At 40.8% G+C, this 23,250-nt stretch overlaps 1 protein-coding gene across 3 annotated transcripts; it reads left to right on the top strand.

Moving 5' to 3' along the window:
• Window positions 1-755: 755 nt before the first annotated feature.
• On the top strand, window positions 756-22,957 carry C4H21orf62 (chromosome 4 C21orf62 homolog). 3 transcript variants are annotated; one of them, XM_036849566.1, is made up of 2 exons: window positions 756-831; window positions 19,487-22,957. In XM_036849566.1, the coding sequence occupies exon 2, from the start codon at window positions 19,546-19,548 to the stop codon at window positions 20,203-20,205; it is 660 nt and encodes a 219-aa protein (XP_036705461.1). In that variant the 5' UTR covers window positions 756-831; window positions 19,487-19,545; the 3' UTR covers window positions 20,206-22,957. The 3 variants fall into 3 exon arrangements, with proteins under 3 accessions (XP_036705461.1, XP_036705463.1, XP_036705460.1); XM_036849568.1 differs by lacking the exon at window positions 756-831 and adding an exon at window positions 19,131-19,193; XM_036849565.1 differs by lacking the exon at window positions 756-831 and adding an exon at window positions 19,137-19,283.
• The last annotated feature ends 293 nt before the right edge of the window (window positions 22,958-23,250 follow it).

Here is a 23,250-nt window from a genome sequence, read left to right as displayed (position 1 = left end):
GGATCTTAGTTTCCCAACCAAGGATCGAACCCACGCCCCCTGCATTGGAAGCGTGGAGTCTTAATCACTGGACCACCAGGGAAATCCCTGGTAACCATAAGTTTATTTTCTGTGTGCGTGAGTCAGTTTCTGTTTTGCAAATAAGTTCATTTGTATCATATTTTAGTGCTGGCTTTGGCAGCACATATATTAAAATTGTATCATATTTTAGATTCCACAGATAAGTGATATCATATGATCTTTGTCTTTCTCTGTCTGACTTACTCCACATAGTGTAATAAACTCTAGGACTACATCTTTGGAGTTGAAATGAGTTCACTTTCTCTCTGGAACAACCACAATAGGTCAATTTTTATACTAGTTCAGGCATTTGCCATAAGTAACAATTCATTGGGCCAAAATGAGTGGAACAAATCATGATAGTGAAAGCATCAAGGAGTCTCCACGCTCTACACTTAATTCATTCAATTTCCTGCTAAAGTAGAATTTCTTGCATTACTGTTAGCCCTTCAGGTCAGCACAGAGCAGCAGTCTCCTTCATTTCTTCTGGAAACTTTCCACTTTGGAACCCCCAGAAGAGTAGCCAGCAGTCACCAAGGTGGGTTGTCTCCCACTGCGTGGTTCATGAAATCGGTAGGTGGGCAGCTTCCTTCTGGTTGCCATGGAAATGACCAGGGCCACTGGCCCTCTGAAAACGGAAAAGAACAGCAAGTGCAAGAACAGGCATTCCGTCCGTCCTGCCTTGCAGATTAGACCAGCTGTCAAGCCAGAGTGAAGGATCAGGCAGAGGTCTGGGAGTGGCGGAGCCAGCCTTGCAGTGGAGCTTGAGATGTAAGTAATTTCTCTGTTCTTTTTTTTGAAAAGCATGTCTAGCTTAACAGTTTTTAATAGCTTCACAATTTCTGCTGCATGGCAGGAAAGTTCTGTGATGGTTTGAAGAAACACCATCGGCGCCACCTTCTTCTTGTCGTGTTTGCATTTCCTGAATATAACGCATAACTTATAAGTCACTTTCACCGTGAAACACTCCTTGAAGCTTCCAGGCGTATGAATTGCTCTTTACTGAGATTCTGCCTTTAAAAGGAAATGTTTTCAGTACATTAAGCAAAGAATGAAATGGTCTTCTCAGTCCCTAAATAGATAAACTCACTTAGGTTAATATTATATAACAAATATCGCCGTGGAATCTGAGCTTCCTGTTTCTATTTTTAAATCTGGCTAAAATAAAATAAAAAAAAGAAAAACAAAAGAATCCGGCTATATTTTCCTGTTGGTCTTTAATGCTAAATAACAATTAAATGAAAGAGATTTGTGTCATATCTCTTTTCCTTACCGTGATCACCAGTAAAACTAGGAACTCTCAAAACATTGGCTTTTATTGTTTCTTCGCTCTGATTTTATCTAATGGTATTATATTTACTGTTTATTTACACACTAGTCATTAGAAAACATAGGAAGACAAGAAGAAACCAAATTTAGATGAGCATCAACATTTGGATTGGTTAACTTTTTAAAAAACTGGTTCTTGTTTTCAAAAGTGAAACAAACACGATAAATACTGTAGTAAAACAGTAATGGGGATGTTTTAATCAAAACCAGTAATCCTTACACAGTTCTGCATATATTCATTGTTTAATAAATATGTTTTGGGGCAGTTTTTTAGCAATAAGTGTGTTGGTGTATATTGAGGAAAGGAAATGTTTCAAAAGAATTGTGCATAATATTTATAAAAACCTGTCCTTAAAAACTACCAAAAATATCAGACCTCGCTTGCTTGAAATGTTTTTTAATGAAAAGGGTGATATTTCGCAAGTTTTTACTTTTATTTTATACCAAACAATTCAATGTAATGCATCATTTAAAAATAATGTTTGAAAGGAAAAAAAGGATTTCTCATCATGTTTTTGAGAGAAATTGGGCATTTTCTGAAAATAACAGATTCAATACAGTGTCTATGGAAATGAATACTTTTCAACAGTTGACATAGCACTCCCAATTTTCTTTTTCGCATCCATATTTTTATCACTTGAACCTAGTATATGATCCACTTTTAAAATTCAGGGTCTATGGAATTCCCTGGCAGTCCAGTGGTTAGGACTTGGCACGCTCACTGCCAGGGGCCCGGGTTCGATCCCTGGTCAGGGAACTAAGATCCCATAAGCCGTGCAACGCAGCCAAAAAAAAAGAAAAAAAAAAAAATTCAGGGTCCAGTGGCTCGTGTCTCTGTGTCAATGGAGAGAAGAGACAAACCACACAGTTCCATGGGTGTGTGATTAAGGGGGCCAGACCTGCAGAGATGGGGGTTGGAGCACCAATGATCTAATTAGCTAAACGTATAGCAAGCCATTCACAGGAAATGCTTGAAGGGTTTGCAACCATTGGTTAATAAACTCTCACAAGAACCTGTGTTGAGTAGAAAGGTGCAGTAGTTACATATTTTAGTTAAGACTTCCCACTGGCTTGCTCTCTGAGAGTCTTTGTCCCACATTCCATGACTATGTTAACAGCAGCAGCATTCAACCAATGTTGTCCTTATTTTAAAATCTAATTTATAAGCCATTTCTTTTTTAAAAAAAAAAAAAGTGTTCTGATGCTTGTGCATAATAGAACTCACTTCGTTCCTTTTGTTTCCTGTTCATCTAGTGTGAGGTTTCTATACACACTTGAGGTTAGAGGCCACGGAGTCTAGTAATAGAATCCGAGGCATGGAACGTCATGTGAGTAGGAACTTGACCCTGGGGTGGGAAATGAAACTGTAATTTCCACCATGACTCCTTAGAGTATATTTGGCTGTCTGGGTTCAAGTCTCAGTTGTTTCCTTCTGGCTCTGACTTTGACCAAGCTATTTAACCTCTCTGTGTCTTCATTTTCTGATAAGAAAATGGGGCCATAGTATCTACCTTTACGATTATTGTAAGGATTAAATGAAATAAAACACGTAAAATACTTCAAACAGTACCTGGTACAAAAGAAGCACTTATTAAATATTATTAATCATTGAAAAACATGTGTAGTTCCTAATTTCAGTCATTTTTCAACACACATGGAACTCCCACATTTCTTATTTGAAAGTACATTGCCTCTTATCGATGACCATTTTCTATAGTTAGCTAGTTTAGCCCTGGGAACACAGGGCTGAGGGGCAATAAAGGTGTGTGTAGTAAAATGTGAATACAATAACATCTGTTCTCTATCTAGTAGTCTGAACTCTCTTGGGAGTCAAGAGTTGTATATTTGACAAGTTAAGTCTGAGGTGTCTGTTAGCTATTCAGGTAGAGCTATTCAAGTGAGATGCTGGATACACGAGCATGAAGCTCAGGGAAGGGTTTGGAAGCTGGTTAGTCATCAGCATATAGATAATACTGAAATCCAGGGGTCAGCATGCAATCGCCAAGGGAGTGGACATACAGAGAGAAGAGAGCCAGGCGCCAAGCCAGGGGCATGCAGCACTCAGGGAAGACGAGAAGATGTCAGCCAGATACTAAGAATGAGTCGGCGTTGAGGTAGCAAGAAAAACAGGAGCATGTGGTGTCAAGGAAGAACAGAAAGGTCTTTGCTCAGGAAGGAGGGAGCTGGCAACCATGCTGAATGCTGGTGAGAAGTCAAGCAAAATGAGATGAGACATTAACCATTGATTTTGGTGCATTTTGGGGGGTGGGAGTCACTGGGAATCTGATAACAATCATTCCAGTGGAATGACCCTAAGAACGGCCGGTTTAGAGGGGCTTAAAAAATCTAACATAAAACAGGCACTGGGCTCTCTGTATACTTATAGATTTGCTTGCAAAAGCTTGGTTTTTAATTTCTTTTATGGTTAACTGATGTGGACCTATAAGAGGTCTGAGGTAGGCAAGAACTGTCATCCATGAATCTAGCCTACTAAAGATTCATGAAAGATGTGAAGACAGTTTAAGAGATGAGGGTGGTTTCTTAGCAGATGAGAAATAGAAAACACTCCTGACACAGGGGGCAACATAAGCAGCACGAGGGAGGCATCACACACACACACACACACACACACACACACACATACAAGAAGACAATACACACACACACACACACACATCCATCAGGACTTGTTCTAACAATATTCCCTGATGCCTTTCCATTCCAGTTTTGATCCATTTCCCATAGAATGATCACTTCTCATTTGCATTTCTGAACTGCCTGGGCTCCAAGGTCATTAGGAAGCCAGGATCTTCTCTGTGTCCAGGAGCTTTACAGGATTCCTTTGGAGTCATGCCTAGTCACCATTTCATGGTATTCAGTTTAGCCCAAACTGTGTTGCCCATATTATCCCTAGAGTGTCTGCTCTTGTCACAAAATACCTTCAATGAGTCATCGATGAGGTCAGGAGGGCTTCTTTTCAAATAAAATTCTTATGTTAGAATAGTTATAGACTTACAGAAAAATTGTGAAGATAGCACAGAGAGTTCCCATATACCCTGCACCCAGTGTCCCCTATTATTAACATCTTACATTACTGAATTATACATGTGTCACAATTAATGAACCAATATTGATACATTATTATTATTTTAACTGATATCTATATTTTATTCAGATTTTCTTAGATACCTAATGTCCTTTTTCTGTTCCAGGATCCCATATTACCTTTAGTTGTAGGCACGTAAAACCCTAAAAAATCTTCCAAGAAAGCAACAAGGTTCAAATTACCTTTGGTTCCAATATTTGTAACTAAAACCACTAAAGGAAAAATTTAACTCTTACTTGTCTAAAATCTAATGGTTGAATACAGATGAAAGGAAAAAGCTTAAGGCTTACATCTTAAGGAAATAGTTTAAGGTATTTTATGGGCTGTAATAATGTACAACTGTAAGTGGAGGACCTAATTCCCTTTTTATTGTCCTGGAAGCAGGTAATTAAAATATTAAAGGTCTGCCAGCATTTTTTGTTTCTCATCTCCTAGCAAAGGGATTACTCTGACTTATTTTCCTTGGCAACCTCACACTCATATAATACAGGCCCAGTAATTTGAGCAAAGCTCTCCCTGAATTAGTTCCACAAGACTGGATGCTTAAATGTTAGATTGTGGGGAAGTTTGCAGCACGGGTTATTATAATCCCTCAACGGAGAGCAATTAAGGCAATGGCTTCTGATGCCCACAAATATCTGTGAGATCAATATATACTAACTCAGCTCATGCTTCCCTTAAGCCTGGGGAAGCCATGTGGAGTGAGGTAGAAGGATGGTGATCTGGGGTCCTGACTCGGGGCTCATGGTCCCTATCCTAGGTGAGTGTGTTTCACCCTTTGTCCCCATCAGTTTCACAGAAAAGCTCCAAGGCAACTGCAAACTTAGACGATGCTCACTGGTAAAGTCACAAGAGGTTGGGGATGCCTCATGGGTCTTTTGCCAGATGTCATTCGATGACCTTCAAGGAGATTCACAGGCAAGGCATAAGATATTGAGCTTAAATTGCCACCCTCTCACCAGTACACAAAATCTCCTTATACTTCCTCTGTCATGGCTGAGCCACATGCTGAAATTCCTGCTAAAGAAGATGGATTTTGCTTGCTAATTTGATATGATACACTCCACAATTCCAGGAGGTAAAAGGTAAAAGAGGAAGTAAAGGATCAATAACATGCCTCTCTGACTTAGCTAATATAGGGATTTATTTGGATAATATAAATATTTACGGAGTGCCTCTATGAGTCAGGCGCTAAGGACTGGGGAAACCATGGTCAACGTGAAGACCAGGGCTGTGTCACATCAGAAATCTGACTGACACAACATACCAGCAGCAATTGTTCCAGCATCCAATAGACAAACTAGTGGGGGAAATCAACATTCAATTAAGCTGAATGCTTTCAAAACATAAAACGTCTGCTTTTCAGTTAGTTCTTTTAAAAAACAGCTTTAGAGATATGGGAACATATGTATATGTATAACTGATTTACTTTGTTATAAAGCAGAAACTAACACACCATTGTAAAGCAATTATACTCCAATAAAGATGTTTTAAAAAGTAGCTTTATATATATATATATATATACACACACACACATATATATAAAAATAAAGCTATTTTTAAAAAATATTTATTTAGTTTTATTTATTTATTTTCTTGGCTGCATCAGGTCTGAGTTGTGGCACGTGGGATCTTTGTTGCGGTGCTCGGGTTTCTCTCTAGTTGTGGCACACGAACTCAGTAGTTGTGGCGCAAGGGCTTAGGTGCCCTGCAGCGTGTGGTATCTTAGTTCCCCGACCAGGGATCAAACCTGCGTCCCCTGAATTGGAAGGCGGATTCTTTACCACTGGACCACCAGGGGAGTCCCCAGTTAGTTCTTAATTATCTTAGTCGAGATGCTTTTGAGCACTTTAGTTCATTTCTATCATTAACTATGTTTAATCTGAAAGCAGTAATCCAATTGATACTTGAAGAGATCCTGGCTTCACCAACCAGTGGGCACAAATAAGGTTTAATTAACACCAATCGCTTGTATCTGGTTGGTTTGTGCTCCCATCTACCTGATACAGGTCCTTGCTTCCTTCCCACCCCCGTGTCTACACAATAGAGTCTCCTCTAATTATTTCTTGGGGTCCCCAGGAGTGCCTCACCTGTATTCACAAACGGTCTTCTCATGTGCCTCTGTCCCCAGCTGCCATTGGATGTTGACTGCCCCCCACATGCCGCTGCCATGGGGCTCCTTGTTAACTTGTTGCCTGGAGAGCAGTGTCTGGAGACATCCCAGTCTGTCCTCCAGGAGAGACCAAATGATGCTATCTGCCCCTCATCCCTCGCTGTGCCAGAGCTGGGCTGCCCTCAGTGTAGAAGTGGGGAGAATGACTCTGTCCCCTGCTCAGTGTCACACTTTCTCACCTGGGCAGGGGCCACTGTGCCCCGCATCTCCAAGTTCTTGAGAGCCGTCCATGCAGTATCTGCCTACAACTCCACTGGACCCAGCCCAAGGCTTTAATTAGTCTGGGTTAAGAAGAGGCAAGTGCTGTCCCGTCCCTCCACTCATTCCTGCCCCAGACCCTCACACATCACCTTTACTCTTCCTTCTTTTTTCTCAACAATTCCATATATGCAAAAAACCACCTGGATACGGTCAGCCCCTGAACTCGTGAGACGTGTCCAGATGCATCTGTTCAGACTGGGCTGGGTCCAGTACAGAGTGGCTACTCTATGACAGCTCTGAGCTTGGTACTACAGAAGAAGGGAAAGGAGTTTAGGACATTGTTACCCTAAGAGCTTATGATCCAGTCTAGTGAGAGTAATAAGACACATGACACAACTAGTGAATACTGCAGGGCTGTGAATAAAGACGAGCTAGTGTGTTTGATCCAAAAGTGGTTTGATTGGGTGGTTTTGTTTCCCCATAATTTCTGTATTCCTTTCCTATCACCATTCTAACAAATTCCCACAAACTTAGTGGCTTAAAACAACACACATTTATTCTTTCACATTTCTGGAGGGCAGAAGTCCAAAATCAGTCTGACTGGGCTAAATTCAAGGTATTGGCAGGACTAATCCTTCTGGAGACTCCAAGGGAGAATCCATTTCTTGCCTCTTCCAGCTTCTAGAGGCTGCTGGCATTCCTTGGCTTATGGCCACATAGCTCCAATCTCTGCTTCTGTTGTCACTTTTTCTTCTCTCTCTCTTCCTGCATCCCTCTTAGAAGGACCTTCGTGATTACGTTGGGCCTACCCAGATAATCCGGGATAATTTCCCCATCTCAAGATCTTTAACTTAATCACGTATGTAAAATCCTCCTTGCTTTGTAAGGTAATATTCATAGGTTCTAAGGATAAGGATATGGATATCTTTAGGGGCCGTTATTCAGCCCACCACAATATCCAGCAAGCACAGGAGAAGATCAGAAAGAAAGTGTTTTGATCATATCCCATACTCTTGCTGTCTCTGTAAACATTTTATACACATTTAAATTAGTAGAAATGGGAATTGGACAGTTATTGCCATTTACCAGACTTGCTCACTCATAATTTCAAGGCCTCGCATTCCCCAGAATTTACAGGAGGACATTTGTAAATTAGGTTCAAGAAAAAATGATACAGAAAGATCTTTTTGTTTTATGCTGAGCTTGTTCTCTGTTCCAATTTTCAGTGCAAGCAGTGCATTCAATTAACCAGTACTAGGGCTTCCCTGGTGGCGCAGTGGTTGAGAATCTGCCTGCCAATGCAGGGGACACGGGTTCGAGCCCTGGTGTGGGAAGATCCCACATGCCGCGGAGCAACTAGGCCCGTGAGCCACAATTACTGAGCCTGCGCGTCTGGAGCCTGTGCTCCGCAACAAGAGAGGCCGCGATAGTGAGAGGCCTGCGCACCGCGATGAAGAGTGGCCCCCGCTCGCCGCAACTAGAGAAAGCCCTCGCACAGAAACGAAGACCCAACACAGCCAAAAATAAATATAAAAATAAATTTAAAAAAAAAAAAAGACCTAAAGAAGAAATACATGGTGAATATCTTTAAAAAAAAAAAAAATTTAACCATTACTTTAGATTTTGGGGAAGGTGGCTTTTGGGATGTCCTAATATCCCCAATATATATATATTCCTATTATCACTATAATTCTGACATTACAAAATACCATAGTTTATGAATAGTACTATAGTACTCTGTGTATTATAGTTGCTTATGAGTAGTAGTAATAGTACTTATGAACAGCACTAATAGACTATATATTATGACATGCACCTTGCTTTACTCGTATTATAGCCTTGTGTGGTAGGTATTATCATTCCCATGCCATATTGAGAAAAATGACTCAGAAGAGCTCTTTGGCCCAAAAATATTCAGTGAGTTTAACAATCACAAAAATGCTTTAAATTGTGTCCCCTGAAGACCCGAATTGCATGCTTGAAGCTAATTTGGCCTGAATTCCAACTTATGGAGACATGAACTTGTATTTCCTCTTTTTCTAGATGAGGAAATCTATCAGATGATATAGCAAAGAGTGTAGGTCTTACTGTATAAATCAAATGAGAAATTGACCCCATCAGAATCACAGCGAACCCCGTTTCCTGCCTCTCACGATGAACCATGTGAACTTCGATGAAGGGGAAGTGATTTTTGTCAACAGAGACTTTACAAGGCGGTGACTTCAGAATCACTTGGAAGGGTGTGTGAAAATTCAGTGGCTCGTACCAGGGACGGGAGTGTGCCGTTGTGGAATGTGAAGAAGAAAGAAAAGACAACACTTATCCTAGTAAGAAAACATGGGGGAGAAACCCAAATTAGCTTTCAACATTATAAGCTTTGAAATATTAAGCAATAAGAACATTATTCCTGTTTCCAATACCATCTTACGTAGTGCTTCTCTCTAAACTGTCTCCTGCAGTGCACTTGTGGAGCAGAGCCAAGGAAAAGGAAAATGCTAAAAATCTTTTTTTTTTCAAAAAATCATTCTCAAGGTCCTCCACCTAAAGCCTTCATCCAGCATCTCTGCGAGCTTCTCACCCACAGAACACAGAGTAGCCAACATTTCCTCCCTGGCCTCCATGGGAAGGGTGATTGCACAACCACAAACGAGTGGGAACTGGGCCTGAGAACAGGTGGCCACACAATTCTGGGTCCTAGAAAGGAGTCTCACCCCACACTTCTCCTGTATTTCTATTTAACCCTCACTATCCCTCTAACAAGGGGCAAGGTAGGGATAAGGCTTAAAGCGCAATCCCCTTGGGCAAGAATGTGTTTACTTAAGTCTGTATTAAGGCTTAACCAAGTGATATTAGACCCCTGTATGAGTGGGGTTTCAGCACCAGGCACCTGTAAAGAGTGGATGAGGGGATGACCAAGGAACTAAGAGGAAGGCACAGCAAGGGGACAGCAGGGCAGGAGCCTCGACCTCATTCCCACCTCCTCAATCCCACTCTCTTGTGCCCTCTACCCCCTCAAGGATTCCAGATAGTGAAATAAATTTATCTGGAGAGCCTGGAGTTAGAAGGAGTCAGCAAATGAAGAGAGATAAACCTTCAAAGAAAATACAAAAGAAAAGCGTTTTCTCACTTAGAACTCATTGTTTTCTGGTCTCTGCCCCTCTAATTCAATCTCCACCTGGCACCTCCATGAACTTCCTTAAGCACAGATCTACACGGGTCTCCCCTGCTCACAAACCTTCAGCGCCTCACTTTTGACTCTTGCAGGGGCCTCCAAAGGGGGTGTGTATATCAAAGGGAGTACATGAGCCAGTGGGGTAGAGCTGACAATACTCAAACTTCCATTTTTTTTTTTTTTTAAAACATCTTTATTGAAGTATAATTGCTTCACAATGGTGTGTTAGTTTCTGCTTTATAACAAAGTGAATCAGCTACAGATATACACACGTTCCCATATCTCCTCCCTCCCGCATCTCCCTCCCTCCCACCCTCCCCATCCCACCCCCCCAGGCGGTCACAAAGCACCGAGCTGATCTCCCTGTGCTATGCGGCTGCTTCCCACTAGCTATCTATTTTACATTTGGTAGTGTATATATGTCCATGACACTCTCTCATCCTGTCACATCTCACCCCTCCCCCTCCCCATATCCTCAAGTCCATTCTTTAGTAGGTCTGTGTCTTTATTCCCATCTTGCCACTAGGTTCTTCATGATCTTTTTTTTTTTTTTTCCTTAGATTCCATATATATGTGTTAGCATACTGTATTTGTTTTTCTCTTTCTGACTTACTTCACTCTGTATGACAGACTCTAACTCCATCCACCTCATTACAAATACCTCCATTTCATTTCTTTTTATGGCTGAGTAATATTCCATTGTATATATGTGCCACATCTTCTTTATCCATTCATCCGATGATGGACACTTAGGTTGCTTCCATGTCCTGGCTATTGTAAATAGAGCTGCAATGAACATTTTGGTACATGACTCTTTTTGAATTATGGTTTTCTCAGGGTATATGCCCAGTAGTGGGATTGCTGGGTCGTATGGTAGTTCTAATTTTAGTTTTTTAAGGAACGTCCATACTGTTCTCCATAGTGGCTGTATCAATTTACATTCCCACCAACAGTGCAAGAGTGTTCCCTTTTCTCCACACCCTCTCCAGCATTTATTGTTTGTAGATTTTTTGATGATGGCCATTCTGACTGGTGTGAGATGATACCTCATTGTAGTTTTGATTTGCATTTCTCTAATGATTAATGATGTTGAGCATTCTTTCATGTGTCTGTTGGCCATCTGTATATCTTCTTTGGAGAAATGTCTATTAGGTCTTCTGCCCATTTTTGGATTGGGTTGTTTGTTTTTTTGTTATTGAGCTGCATGAGCTGCTTGTAAATCTTGGAGATTAATCCTTTGTCAGTTGCTTCATTTGCAAATATTTTCTCCCATTCTGAGGGTTGTCTTTTGGTCTTGTTTATGATTTCCTTTGCTGTGCAAAAGCTTTTAAGTTTCATTAGGTCCCATTTGTTTATTTGTGTTCTTATTTCCATTTCTCTAGGAGCTGGGTCAAAAAGGATCTTGCTGTGATTTATGTCATAGAGTGTTCTGCCTATGTTTTCCTCTAAGAGTTTGATAGTGTCTGGCCTTACACTTAGGTCTTTAATCCATTTTGAGTTTATTTTTGTGTATGGTGTCAGGGAGTGTTCTAATTTCATACTTTTACATGTACCTGTCCAGTTTTCCCAGCACCACTTATTGAAGAGGCTGTTCAAACTTCCATTTTTATTTTTCGTCTCAAGTATTTAAAATTCTACTCTTCGTGTATTGTTTACAATGTAGATAGTATAATTATGGTATTTCTAATACCTTTAGAAATTAAAAATTATATCTACTGGGGAGGGGTTATATTGGTGGGGTGAAGATCAGAAGCATTTGGAGATCAAACCCCTTAGCTTGGCTGGCACAGTCCCGGCCTCATGGCCCCAAGACACGCCAAGTACTCTAGTCTGAGATTTTGCTCAAGCAACTCCTCTATATGCAGCACCTCAGCTTTCCTCACCCCATCCACTCTCTTCTCAGTCCACACAGCACCATCTCTGGGAGTCTTTCCCATTTCCTCCTGCCCAACACTTGGTCTGTGTCTTTAATAAGTACTCACCATGCACATCACCTTATAGTTAGTTGCCCAGTTGTTTGTTCCCAGAGTACATGCGATGTTCCTTGAGCAACCCATTAGACTCCAGCAGTGAGCGAGGCCATGTTAACTGCTGTCCATGTCAGCAGGCAGTGTGCGCCCTTTTTTTTTTTTTTTTTTATCCTTATAAAAGACTTCTACAGACAAGTTTATTGACCTAGATGGAACATTTTAGAAAAACATTTTCTAAATGTTTACTGTAATGTATATTTAAATTTCCAAATGATAGTTAACCCAGGATTTTACAACCAAGCCTAGAATTTTGTTACCAAATGTAATAAAAAGCTTTTAAAACCCTTTAACAATCAATGGTATAAGTTTCACGTTCTCCTGAATATATAAATTTGGTATACTTCACTTCTACTGATAACGTTTGTATTGTTTCTAAGAGACCTTAACTTTTAATTTTCTGGAACATGTTATCGTTAAGTCACAAATAGCCTTTTTATTTTTTGGTGATAAGAATGAATAGCAGGAGCAGCATTTGTTAAACCAAATCTAATATGAAACTGACTCTTTCTTGTGAGTAAATTTGAATTTTGAAACAGTAAAACAATAAGGTTTAATATAAAGCAAAATAATTTTTTTATGTTTATGATCTGCCAATTTCCCAGAAAAAGTTTTGTGGTGACTTTAGTTATATACCAGATATATTAAAATCACCAATGGACAACACATAGTTTATTCAGGTGCCATCTGAAAGTTTTAAAAATCTGTTGACATAATATCACTGAACTGTCCACTTTAAAATGGTTGAAATGATAAATCTTCTGTTTTGTGTATTTTACCACAATTTTTTTAAAATGTGTTGTTTCAAGATTTTTACGTTTTATAAAGGTATTGTATTAGCATAACAATGAAAAATTTAAAAGACCATCTCTAATCTCATTATCCTATCAAGCATTGTTTACATTTTTTTTTCACACACACACACTGTATTTTATTTTTACAGGAGATAAATAGACTGACACCAAGCATTGTAAATGGATGACCACAACAAAAGCAACAATGATTTCAATTACCAAACACGAAACACACTCATACTATGTCATAATATTGACACTCAGTCCAGTAATCCTCCAGTGTGCGCCCTTTTGATAAAATACACTCCAAGAGTATGCATACACGTCTCACTTTGTGGGATACACCTAAGATTCCAAATTGTCTCCTTTTCAGGAATTCCTCTCATTTTCACCACCTCCAAATCTTCAAGGATTTTTGCAGGGACACACTCTGGGGATTACATTTGGGAGAGACATCCTCACTTAGCTCTGCAAGTCCTGCTTCAAAGTGGGTTTCTTGGGATGCCCAGATGCTGGATTTCTTCTCCCTTTCTTCCCCGTGCTGCGTTCAGATTTATATTTCAGACTGTCTGCTTCTTGCTGGAGCATCTCATCAGTGTCTGCTTCTCTTACTTCTCCAGTTTCTTCAATTGAGTCTTTCCCTTAATTGTCTTTGCACTTTAAAAAAATCACTTCTAATTTCAAATTAAACTTACATCTGAATTAAAATTTGAAATCACTTGAGTTTTGATTGCTGTAAGGATTTGGAGAGTGTCACTCTATTTTCCCATAATCGGATGTCTTGTCTTTTGTGTTAAGACTATAGAATTCAAAGCATCATTCTTCATGACATTTCAAATCTGTTTCAGGCAAATGGTCCAAAGGCTATCCTCCTGCTGACACAATATCTCCTTACTAGTAATACCTTCTTATAAACAAAACTAGTCCAGTTTGAAACATTCCTTTTGGAGCCAAGTATAAACATTATCTACATTTTGGGTGTAATCCTAGATTGAGAAGGAATCTGTGTGGAATTTGTTTTGAAGTAACTGATGTCTGTATCTGCTCAGTTCAGGAGTCTTTGCTTTCATGCAGCTAGCTGCTACTATTAATTGCTCTCAGGATTTCTCCAACTGAGATATAAAAATAATATTTCAAATGAGTCTGAATAGGAGCTCCGGTTTCTAAACATGTTCAGTGATTCAATGATCAAAGATTTAGCGGCCATACATTGTTTTCAGCATCTTGCCTGAAAAGTTTAGGTGGACTGATACCACCTGAGCTTCTTTTGTCATGGTTGCATAAAGCTGTTCATTGTATCTCACAACCTAGGTATGTCAGAAACTTCTAGTGCCCACCAGTACCCACATTCTCCTCTCCTCTCCTGGCAAAGTGCTGGGCTTCATTTCCACACTGCCTGCAGTCACGTGGCTCCATGTGGCTGAGCTCTGGCCCATGAAACGTGGGCAGAAAATACTGTGGAGGGGACTCCCCTGCTGGTCCAGTGGTTAAGACTCCCCGCTTCCCCTGCCGGGTGCGCGGGTTCGATCCCTGGTCAGGAAACTAAGATCCCGCCTGCCGCGCAGTGCGGCCAAAAGAAAAAAGAAAAAAAAATACTGTGGAGGACCTGAGGGCCCTAGAAGCTGGCCTAAATAAATAAATAAATAAATAAAGCCTGGGTCGCTGAATGACTGTGTGGAGTGGAGCACACACTCCCTACCTCCACCCCCCCACCCCTTTAATGGCATTAGACTGCATGTAAGGGAGGAATGAACCTTTACCCTAGTTTCACTGTGCATTTGTCCATTAGCGGGCAGACTGCAGCACGGCATAAGCAGAATGGCCACAGATAAAACCCACGCCCCTCTGCCCCTCCCTATGCCTCAGGCCCTCACTATGCCCCAACCCTAGGGGTGTGGAGCGGGCTTATATTAGGACACAGTCTGCAAATCTCAATGATGGAGCCCACAAAAAGCTGGGATACTGAGAAAATGATCTGTCAGACGAAGTCAGAGGATTCCAGCCCCACAGGACCCCTCGACTGCCCCTTCCCACTGCCACCCCTGCCAACCTCCTATCCTGTCAATCTCTCTATCCTACTTTTGATTTAAAAAATTCTGGTTACTCTATGCTAATTACATAGGTAATTTTACTTTTAGGTTTCCCACTCAAGAAATATTTCTCTAATCAGATATTATGAACTTAGCCACTCCCAGGCAGTCCTAGGTGCAGACTTAATATCCCATACAAATTGTTGTTATAATTATTATCACATTACTCTGTGATCATTGGTTCCAGTGTGTCTTTGACTGGGGTATAACCCCTTGACGAAGCTCCTACTAGCTTTATTTTCTAGCACAGTGCCTAGCACAAAGCAAGCGCTCAACAAATGTTTACCGAGTGACTGAAAAAAGCATAGTTTACCAAATGTCAGTGTACCAAGACACTTTTAATTGCTTCTTATAGATATCCCAGTTCAGATTGGCTTGAGTAGGGAAAAAAAACTTGGCTCATATATTTTTAAAAAATCAAGGAAGAATGTCAGGTGTGGCTTGATCTGGGTGCTGAAAAAAAGATTGTTAAGAATGTCTCTCTACTTCTTGTCTCTGTTTTCCTCTGTGTTGGCTTCATTCTCAAGCTTACCCATTCTGGACACAAGGCAGTTACCAATAGATTTGTATTTCCCATCTACAAGCTGAGCAACCCCCAGAGAAAAAAGTGTCTTTCCCAACAGTGCCCCTCCTACTGTGGGCAGAAGCAGGTCAAGGGGCAGGGGCAATGTGATGTATCTGTGCCCATTCTGCTTATGCCAGGCTGGAATTTGCCCACAGATGAATAGATACATAGTGAAAGTAGGGTGTTCATAATCCACGTTCAACAAACCTAAAGAAAGAAATCCATGGTAAAGCTGAAGGAGATCCTTAAAAAACTAAAAATAGAGCTACCGTATGATCCAGCAATCCCACTCCTAGGCATATATCTGGAGAAAACCATAATTCGAAAAGATACATGCACCCCAGTGTTCATTGCAGCACTATTCTCAATAGCCAAGACATGAGAGCAACCTAAATGTCCATCAACAAAGAAATGGATAAAGAAGATGTGGTACATATATACAATGGAATATTACTCAGCCATAAAAAAGAACAAAATAATGCCACTTGCAGGAACATGGATGGATCTAGAGATTGTCATACTGAGTGAATAAGTCAGACAAAGACAAATATCATATGATATCATTTATATGTGGAATCTAAAAAAAAGGGTACAAATGAACTTATTTACAAAACAGAAGTAGAGTCACAGATATAGAAAACAAACTTACGGTTACCAGGGGATAAGGGGTGGGGGAAATAAATTGGGAGTTTGGGATTGACATAAACACACTACTATATATAAAATAGATAACTAATAAGAACCTACTGTATAGCACAGGGAACTCTACTCAATACTCTGTAATGGTCTATACGGGAAAAGAATCTAAAAAAAGAGTGGATATATGTATATCTATAGCTGATTCAGTTTGCTGTATACCTGAAACTAATACGACATTGTAAATCAACTATATTCCAATAAAAATTTTTTTTAAAAACTGAAGGAGAAAAATGTCCAACTAGCATCTCTGTGGAAACCCCATCAGTTGGTTACCAGGGATACTTGTCCCCTTCTCTAACCCTTCATGAGGCTTCAGGCGTCTGACCTCCTTGTTCTGGCCTTCAAGTTCCCTGATGTCCAGAAGGCAGCGCCCCCGCTGCTGAGGCCCAGCCAGGACCTTGACTGCTAGGAAGTTGTTCACAAATCCCTTTGGGGATCTCCAGCTCCACTGGAGAGCTCCAGGAAATCCATATCTTTTTCCCTTCTTACCCCTTGTCTTCTTCCATGCACGCCTCTGAATGGTAACAGCACCTAAAAGAATGAGGTAGACACTTTTGTCACCAGGTTCCAGCTGATGTATAGATGCCCATCCCTCTCTTTCCCTCTAAGGCTGGGGTCAGAGCAGGCCATTGATACTGATGACAGCATTCCTAGTTCTGGGATGATGGGGTTACTGGGACATGAAGTCCTAGAAACCTCCTGTGGAATCTGGGACAGGTGATCATCTAAAATTATCTGTATTTAATAAATTATGCACTGTTCCTTACTAAGTGGGGTACTTGCCACCACATTCTAACACAATTTAAAACTCTTAAGGCTCTCATTCAGGGAGAATTCTGGATCTACATGTTTCTCAAAGCCCTTTCTTCTACTACAAAATGAACTAATGAATAAATCCTTTAAGAAAACCCTGTGCCATGGACCTAGAGATTGTCATACTGAGTGAAGTAAGTCAGACACAGAAAGACAAATATCATATGATATCGTTTATATGTGGAATCTAAAAAAATGGTACAAATGAACCTATTTACAAAACAGAAATAGAGTTACAGATGTAGAAAACAAACTTACAGTTACCAAGGGGAAAGGTGGGGGAGGGATAAATTGGGAGATTGGGATTGACAGATACACACTACTATATGTAAAATAGATAACTAATAAGAACCTACTGCATAGCGCAGGGAACTCTACTCAGTACTCTGTAATGACCTATATGGGAACAGAATCTAAAAAAGAGTGGATATATGTATATGTATAACTGATTCACTTTGCTGTACACCTGAAACTAACACAACATTGTAAATCAACTATACTCCAATAAAAATTAATTTAAAAAACCATTTGAAAAATCCATTTTTAGAAAGAATAAAAACACTACTTATACTTAAAAAAAAAAAAAAAGAAGAAAGCCCTGTGCCAACTTCAAAATAAACACAAACACTATCAAACGCCTTATCCAGTCTCCTGAATGGATTTTAGCCTACCTCTCTCCTATGATCCTATATTTGTGTGTACATTCAGGAGAGCTTTCTCGGTTCAGCCTTCCTTGTCTTCCTCTTTTGCACATGAGCCCTTGGGGCAGGGTCCGGGGCTTGTTCATTTTTGTTTCTTCTGCTTGGCCTTACCTGACTCCTGCCTTTGCCTCCTTCCCCTTCCCTACTTCCATAGCCTCTGGTCCTCACACACACAGGCCTGACCCACCTTGGGCTCTGGAAGCAGAATCAAGTCCCTTAGAACATAAGCTCGTTGTCTTATTCTGGGCTGTATCCCCTGGGCTAGCGAAGTGCCTGCCACCTAGTAAACTCCCAATGGGCATTTGTTGAATGAATGAATGTATTATGATTGCTGTGAACCAATGTCTTACCTTCCATTCAAGTTTACTTGGCTGAGCTGATTTTTAATCTCCCAGCACTCACTCCACCAACCTGACGATGGACTTGTGCTGCCTGCCTGTGTACCTGACCCCAGTGTTTTTAGCTCTGCCCCCCACCTTAGATTGCACATTGACTTACTCTGCCATCCTGTAGCCTCATCTTGCTCCCTGAGGGGTGCAGGTCTGCCTAGCTTCTTTCCTGCTGTCACCATCCTCTTTGGACACATGTTTAACTCCCTGGAGTGACCTTCCATCAATCCTTCCTTACCACACTTCCTGCAGGGGGCCATCACTAGCTCTGGACTCTCCTATTCAGAGGTCTTATCCCCAGTATCCTGCCATGCCTACCACCATATGTACAGATGCACTGAACTGTATTGTTTGGTCTGTCTGTTCAGTCATCAGCTAACTCAGGAGAAATTTCCTTAGTTTTGCAAAACTGAAACCTGGTGCCCTATTTCATAATGTGAGTCTTATTCCAATCACACCATAAAAGAAGACCACACGTCTATTACGTGCCAGGCACTGTAGGGCGTTTTCCCCCAAATTGGACATCAGGGTTGCTCTTTAAATTAAACATGCATTCCTACCTTATTTAGGTCATTTAACCGTGCTTATATATTGCTTCCTTTTGGAGCCCTATAGTAAGTTATTTAATAAAGTCAATTTATAATATTTGTTCTGGGAAAGGAGTAGGTAAATCAGGGTCATTGTGATTAACTGGTGTGTGATTAATCTTTTCATTGTCGAGTAACACAGTTAAAGTGGATTCTAATACTGGACTAGGAGACCAGGAGAAGTATGAATGGTCCTACAAACAGATTAATACGATTGAGGGGAGCATGTTTGTCTAGTTAGAAATTGAAGTTTACCATTAACTAAGTGTTTCACCGGTATTCATGCTGTGTGAACAGGTAGCACGTGGGTAGTTGATTCCGACAAGGAACTGTTTGTCTCCTGAATTCCAGGAAGTCAGATACTGGGGGCAGGGGGACGGATATGTGCCTGTTTAGAGAGTAGACAGGCATTCAGTACTGGCAACGGGAAGTTTGGAGGATGTGCGCACTCAGATCACTCCAAATCCCTGCCCGCAGAGAGGCTGCGGTAGGTCTCCTGTCCGGCATCTGCTCTTGCTTACTTGTTGGCATGTTAGTCTCACTACCAACAGACATCACGGGGAGTTTTACAGCTCAGGTGAGCAGAGTTCATGGGATTGGCTGAGGCCTCCCAGGAGGTTCTGAGAAAAGAGCATGGCCTGCACTTGGGCTCCTAGCATTGCCTGCCTTTGCTAGAACTGCAAGAGAGAAAGTTTAAGACGGGTTATTTAGGGGGCTCCTTTTCCGGAAGCTGCACATTTCTAATGAGAGGCTGTGATAAAGCTGCACATCTTCTTTCAGGTGAGTTCCAATGAATCAGCTCGTGAAGGGGAAACTCGCTGGCCCACCCTGAGAGAAGAATGGCACCACCCTCTGGGTGCAGCCTCCTTGTCATTGGTGCACTGGGCGTCTTTGCACTTGACTGCCTCGCGAGAGCTCAGCAGAACAGCACGCTGATTTTCACGAAGGAAAACACCATTCGGAAGTGCAGCTGCTCTGCGGACATCCGGGATTGTGATTACAGTTTGGCCAACCTGATGTGCAGCTGTAAAACCGTCCTGCCTCTCGCAGTCGAGCAAAGCAGCTACAATGACCATCTGACCATCTGGTTCACAGACACGTCTGCACTGGGACTCCTATTGAACTTCACGCTGGTCCGGGACCTGAAGCTTTCTCTGTGCAGTACCAACATTCTCCCCACTGAGTACCTGGCTATTTGTGGCCTGAAGAGGCTTCGCATCAGCACCGAGGCCAAGCATCCCTCCCCAGAGCAGAGTTTACTCATCCACGATGGTGGGGAGAGAGAATCCAGAGAGAAGCCCATGTGGTTACACCAAGGCTGGCAAACCTGTATGTATATCTCCTTCTTAGATATGGCACTTTTCAACAGGGAGTCATCCTTAAAATCATATAGTATTGCAAACTCTGCCGGCATGGCCGGCAACTTCCCCTACTTTTCCTACTTTAAAACCTTCCCAATTCTAAGCAACAAAAGCTATGTTGTCACATTCATTTACTAACATTGTAGCTGTGTCCAACCTTAGGGACCTTTGGCACATTATGGATCATTTCAGCGAGGAATCTGTGAACAAGGTCATGGGTTTTCCTATCCTCAACTTCACTTCACCCTCAGCCCCCATTCTGCCGGCCCTCTATGCTCTGCCCATGCCCATCCATGGGAAAACAAAATAAAAAGAGCCAAAAAACCTACTTGATTCAGTCCAGAAACGTGCCTTGAGGGCCAGCTAGAGGCTAGGTCCTTGCTACTGGGGGCAGATGGAGAAATGTCAGATCAGAAATGGAGAGAGCAGTGCACCCCAGGAACCACTTAGTGGAGCTCAGCAGAGGGGATGACCCCCAAGAAAAGCGTCTTCCTTCAAAACATTGCCTTAATTTTTTTTTTTTTTTTTTTTTTTGCTTCATTTTGTTAGATAGGTTGGAATTCCCCTAAGTAGAGAATGATAGACTTCAGCGTTCTGAGACTGTGAGCGCCACAAAATGATTAGGTTCTCTTAGACTGGTATTTTCCAAATATCTTGTTAAGAATATTCACATTGAGAAAGGGGAGTCTTGTGAGTGTGTTTAGTGAAGGAGGTTTGAAGCTTGGAGGATAGAGTGGGACTTTAGGACCAAATGAGGGCACTAGGATCCTGAGGAAGGGATACAGAAATAAAAATTGGAAGTCACAAAAACCAAGTGCATTGGGTTCTTTCCTTAGAGCAAGGCCTAAACCCAGGGAAAGTTTTCCTCTTCTAGCCCTTCATGTCCTTCTCTTGTCTTGCCTCCTATCTTCGGCCCCGCTGTACCACTTCCCCATTTTTCCTCTCATTGTCTTCATCTCCCTCCTCCTCCTTCTCCTGCTGCAGAAATCAGAACTTAGATTAATACCAGTAGAACTATGTTTGACTACATGAGGGACTAGCCTGGGAATGTAATAGTCCCTTATAACATTACTCCCATGGGTAAATATGCCCAGATTACTAATAGATAATTAACGAAAGAACTTTTAGCACTCGGTCCATTTGGAAGTTTAAGACTGGAAAGTCAAGACACTTTGTATGATGGGGTTAACACAAAATGGTTTTATGTGCATTGATACAAGGAACTAACACAACATATTTCTTTTTTAATTAAATTGACCTGGGGATTCCCTGGTGGTCCAGGTTAGGATGCCGCAGTCTCACACCTGAGGGCCCGGGTTCAATCCCTGGTTGGGGAAGTAGGATCCTGCAAGCCATGTGGCACAGCCAAAAAAATAAAAAATAAATACATTTTAAAATTAATTAGTTAATTAATTAAACTGACTCATCATTGTACGAGGAAAATCTTCTCTCCCAGAGACCCAACTAACCATTAAAGTGGAATATAAAGAATCTGTGGCAATTATGGTATAAATGTCTAAATTCAGAGTGCAAAGGATTTGAAACATTACTGAATTTATGATATCATAATAAGAAATAGTTTTATTATGAAATGACAGGCTGTCTTGGAATTGATGACTTTATATCACATTCATCACATTTTTCTCTTAACCTTAACACAGGGTAACTGAAATAAACTGAAATGTCTACATTAGCTTAATTGGTGGGGGATTTGGCCATTCGGGCTAATTAGCATGCATCTATAATGTCAGTGTTTAAATTAGGCCAAAACTAAGACCAAAATATGAATTCTAATAGAAAAATGTAATGACCTTATTACTGACATTGTATTTGAGAGGTAAGATTAAAGTGATGGAAAAAGACAAAGAAGAAAAAAAGAGCGAGAAAGAATGGCAAGAAGGATACAAGTGAAAAGATTAATAATAAATATATTTACTGTAATTAGTTACTGAAAATGTAACAAATTGAATTTTAATAGATTTTTATTAATAAAGTATAACATTAACTCATGTTAGACATTATGAGCATCTTAATGTGCATATCTTCCATTTGGTGGCTTTTAATAGTTTCAGAGCCATTTCACATGTGTTTTAAGTGATTCTTATAAGAAATAATTGTGGGTCAATGGGACTTAAATCAATAGAGGAGGAAAGCTAATTAAGTTATAAATCAAGCCTGAGGTTGCCAGGTTTCTAGACTGAAATGCGGTTCAGGTTTTGTGCTGACAGAGGACAAATAAGCATATACATGGGGAAACATGGCATTTGGTGCTCAATCACAAGGTTGGGAGGACAATAGGGAGTGGTGGGGATTGTGGCAAGCTGAGCATGCACATTCAGCTGAAGGGTCCACAGCAGTGCAAGCTGGTTGAGTGTCACTGCCATGGGAGAATACAGCAGGGCCAGATCTGATCCTTCAAGGGAATTAGGAACTCCAGGTGATTTGTAAATGTTGGCACATTATTCTGTTTTTTGTTTGTTGCTTTAAATACCACTGTGTGGGTCAAACTATGTCAGTGGTCCCCATGGTGTCTGGGACTAGCCACTTGTCACCTCTGATCAGTGGTGTGCTAGTAAAAGTTTAACCGCCAGCTCTCCCCCCGAAAGTCTGTGTGTAGATATAAATGTGCATAAGTTTATTATAAATTTTATTGATAGAAAGGATGTGCAGCACACAATTTACAAATGATAATAAAATGTGTAATGCTCTTTATTATAAACTCTGTACGCAATTAACTCTCAAAGAATGCTTTAGTTGATTTTTGCCAAAATCTTGTATCCAAAGCCAACCTAGGGTGGCAATTGATGAGCAAGTATAATTCTGGCATATGTGTTCGTTGATATTTTCATTTATTTTAGGAGTAAGAGGAAAGTTAAACAATAAAGATGTATGTGGGAATGTCACTTGTTAGTCAATGATGTAAGCAACTTCTTTGCTGAATCAAATAATAGGTTTCAAATACTGGAGGAAATTTTCCTCAATTTAGGGGACTAGTCACAATGTAAGGGCTACAGACATGATACGTTTTTAAGTTTAGTCTGCACTGTTAACATTTTTCCCATCACACTCAACAAAATAAATAAAACCCTGATATGTAGTGTTTTAAAAGACATTTTAAAGACCTATTTCTTAGCTTTATCCACTGAGAGGGCCAAGAAGCAATGACACTCCTGTAGCAAAAAG

Source organism: Balaenoptera musculus, chromosome 4, assembly GCF_009873245.2.
Source record: "Balaenoptera musculus isolate JJ_BM4_2016_0621 chromosome 4, mBalMus1.pri.v3, whole genome shotgun sequence".
NCBI lineage: Eukaryota > Metazoa > Chordata > Mammalia > Artiodactyla > Balaenopteridae > Balaenoptera > Balaenoptera musculus.
This window is presented reverse-complemented; position numbering and strand designations above follow the sequence as displayed.

Coding starts and splice junctions, on each gene's coding strand:
- C4H21orf62 (XM_036849566.1), top strand. CDS start 19,546: ATGGCACCACCCTCTGGGTGCAGCCTCCTTGTCATTGGTGCACTGGGC.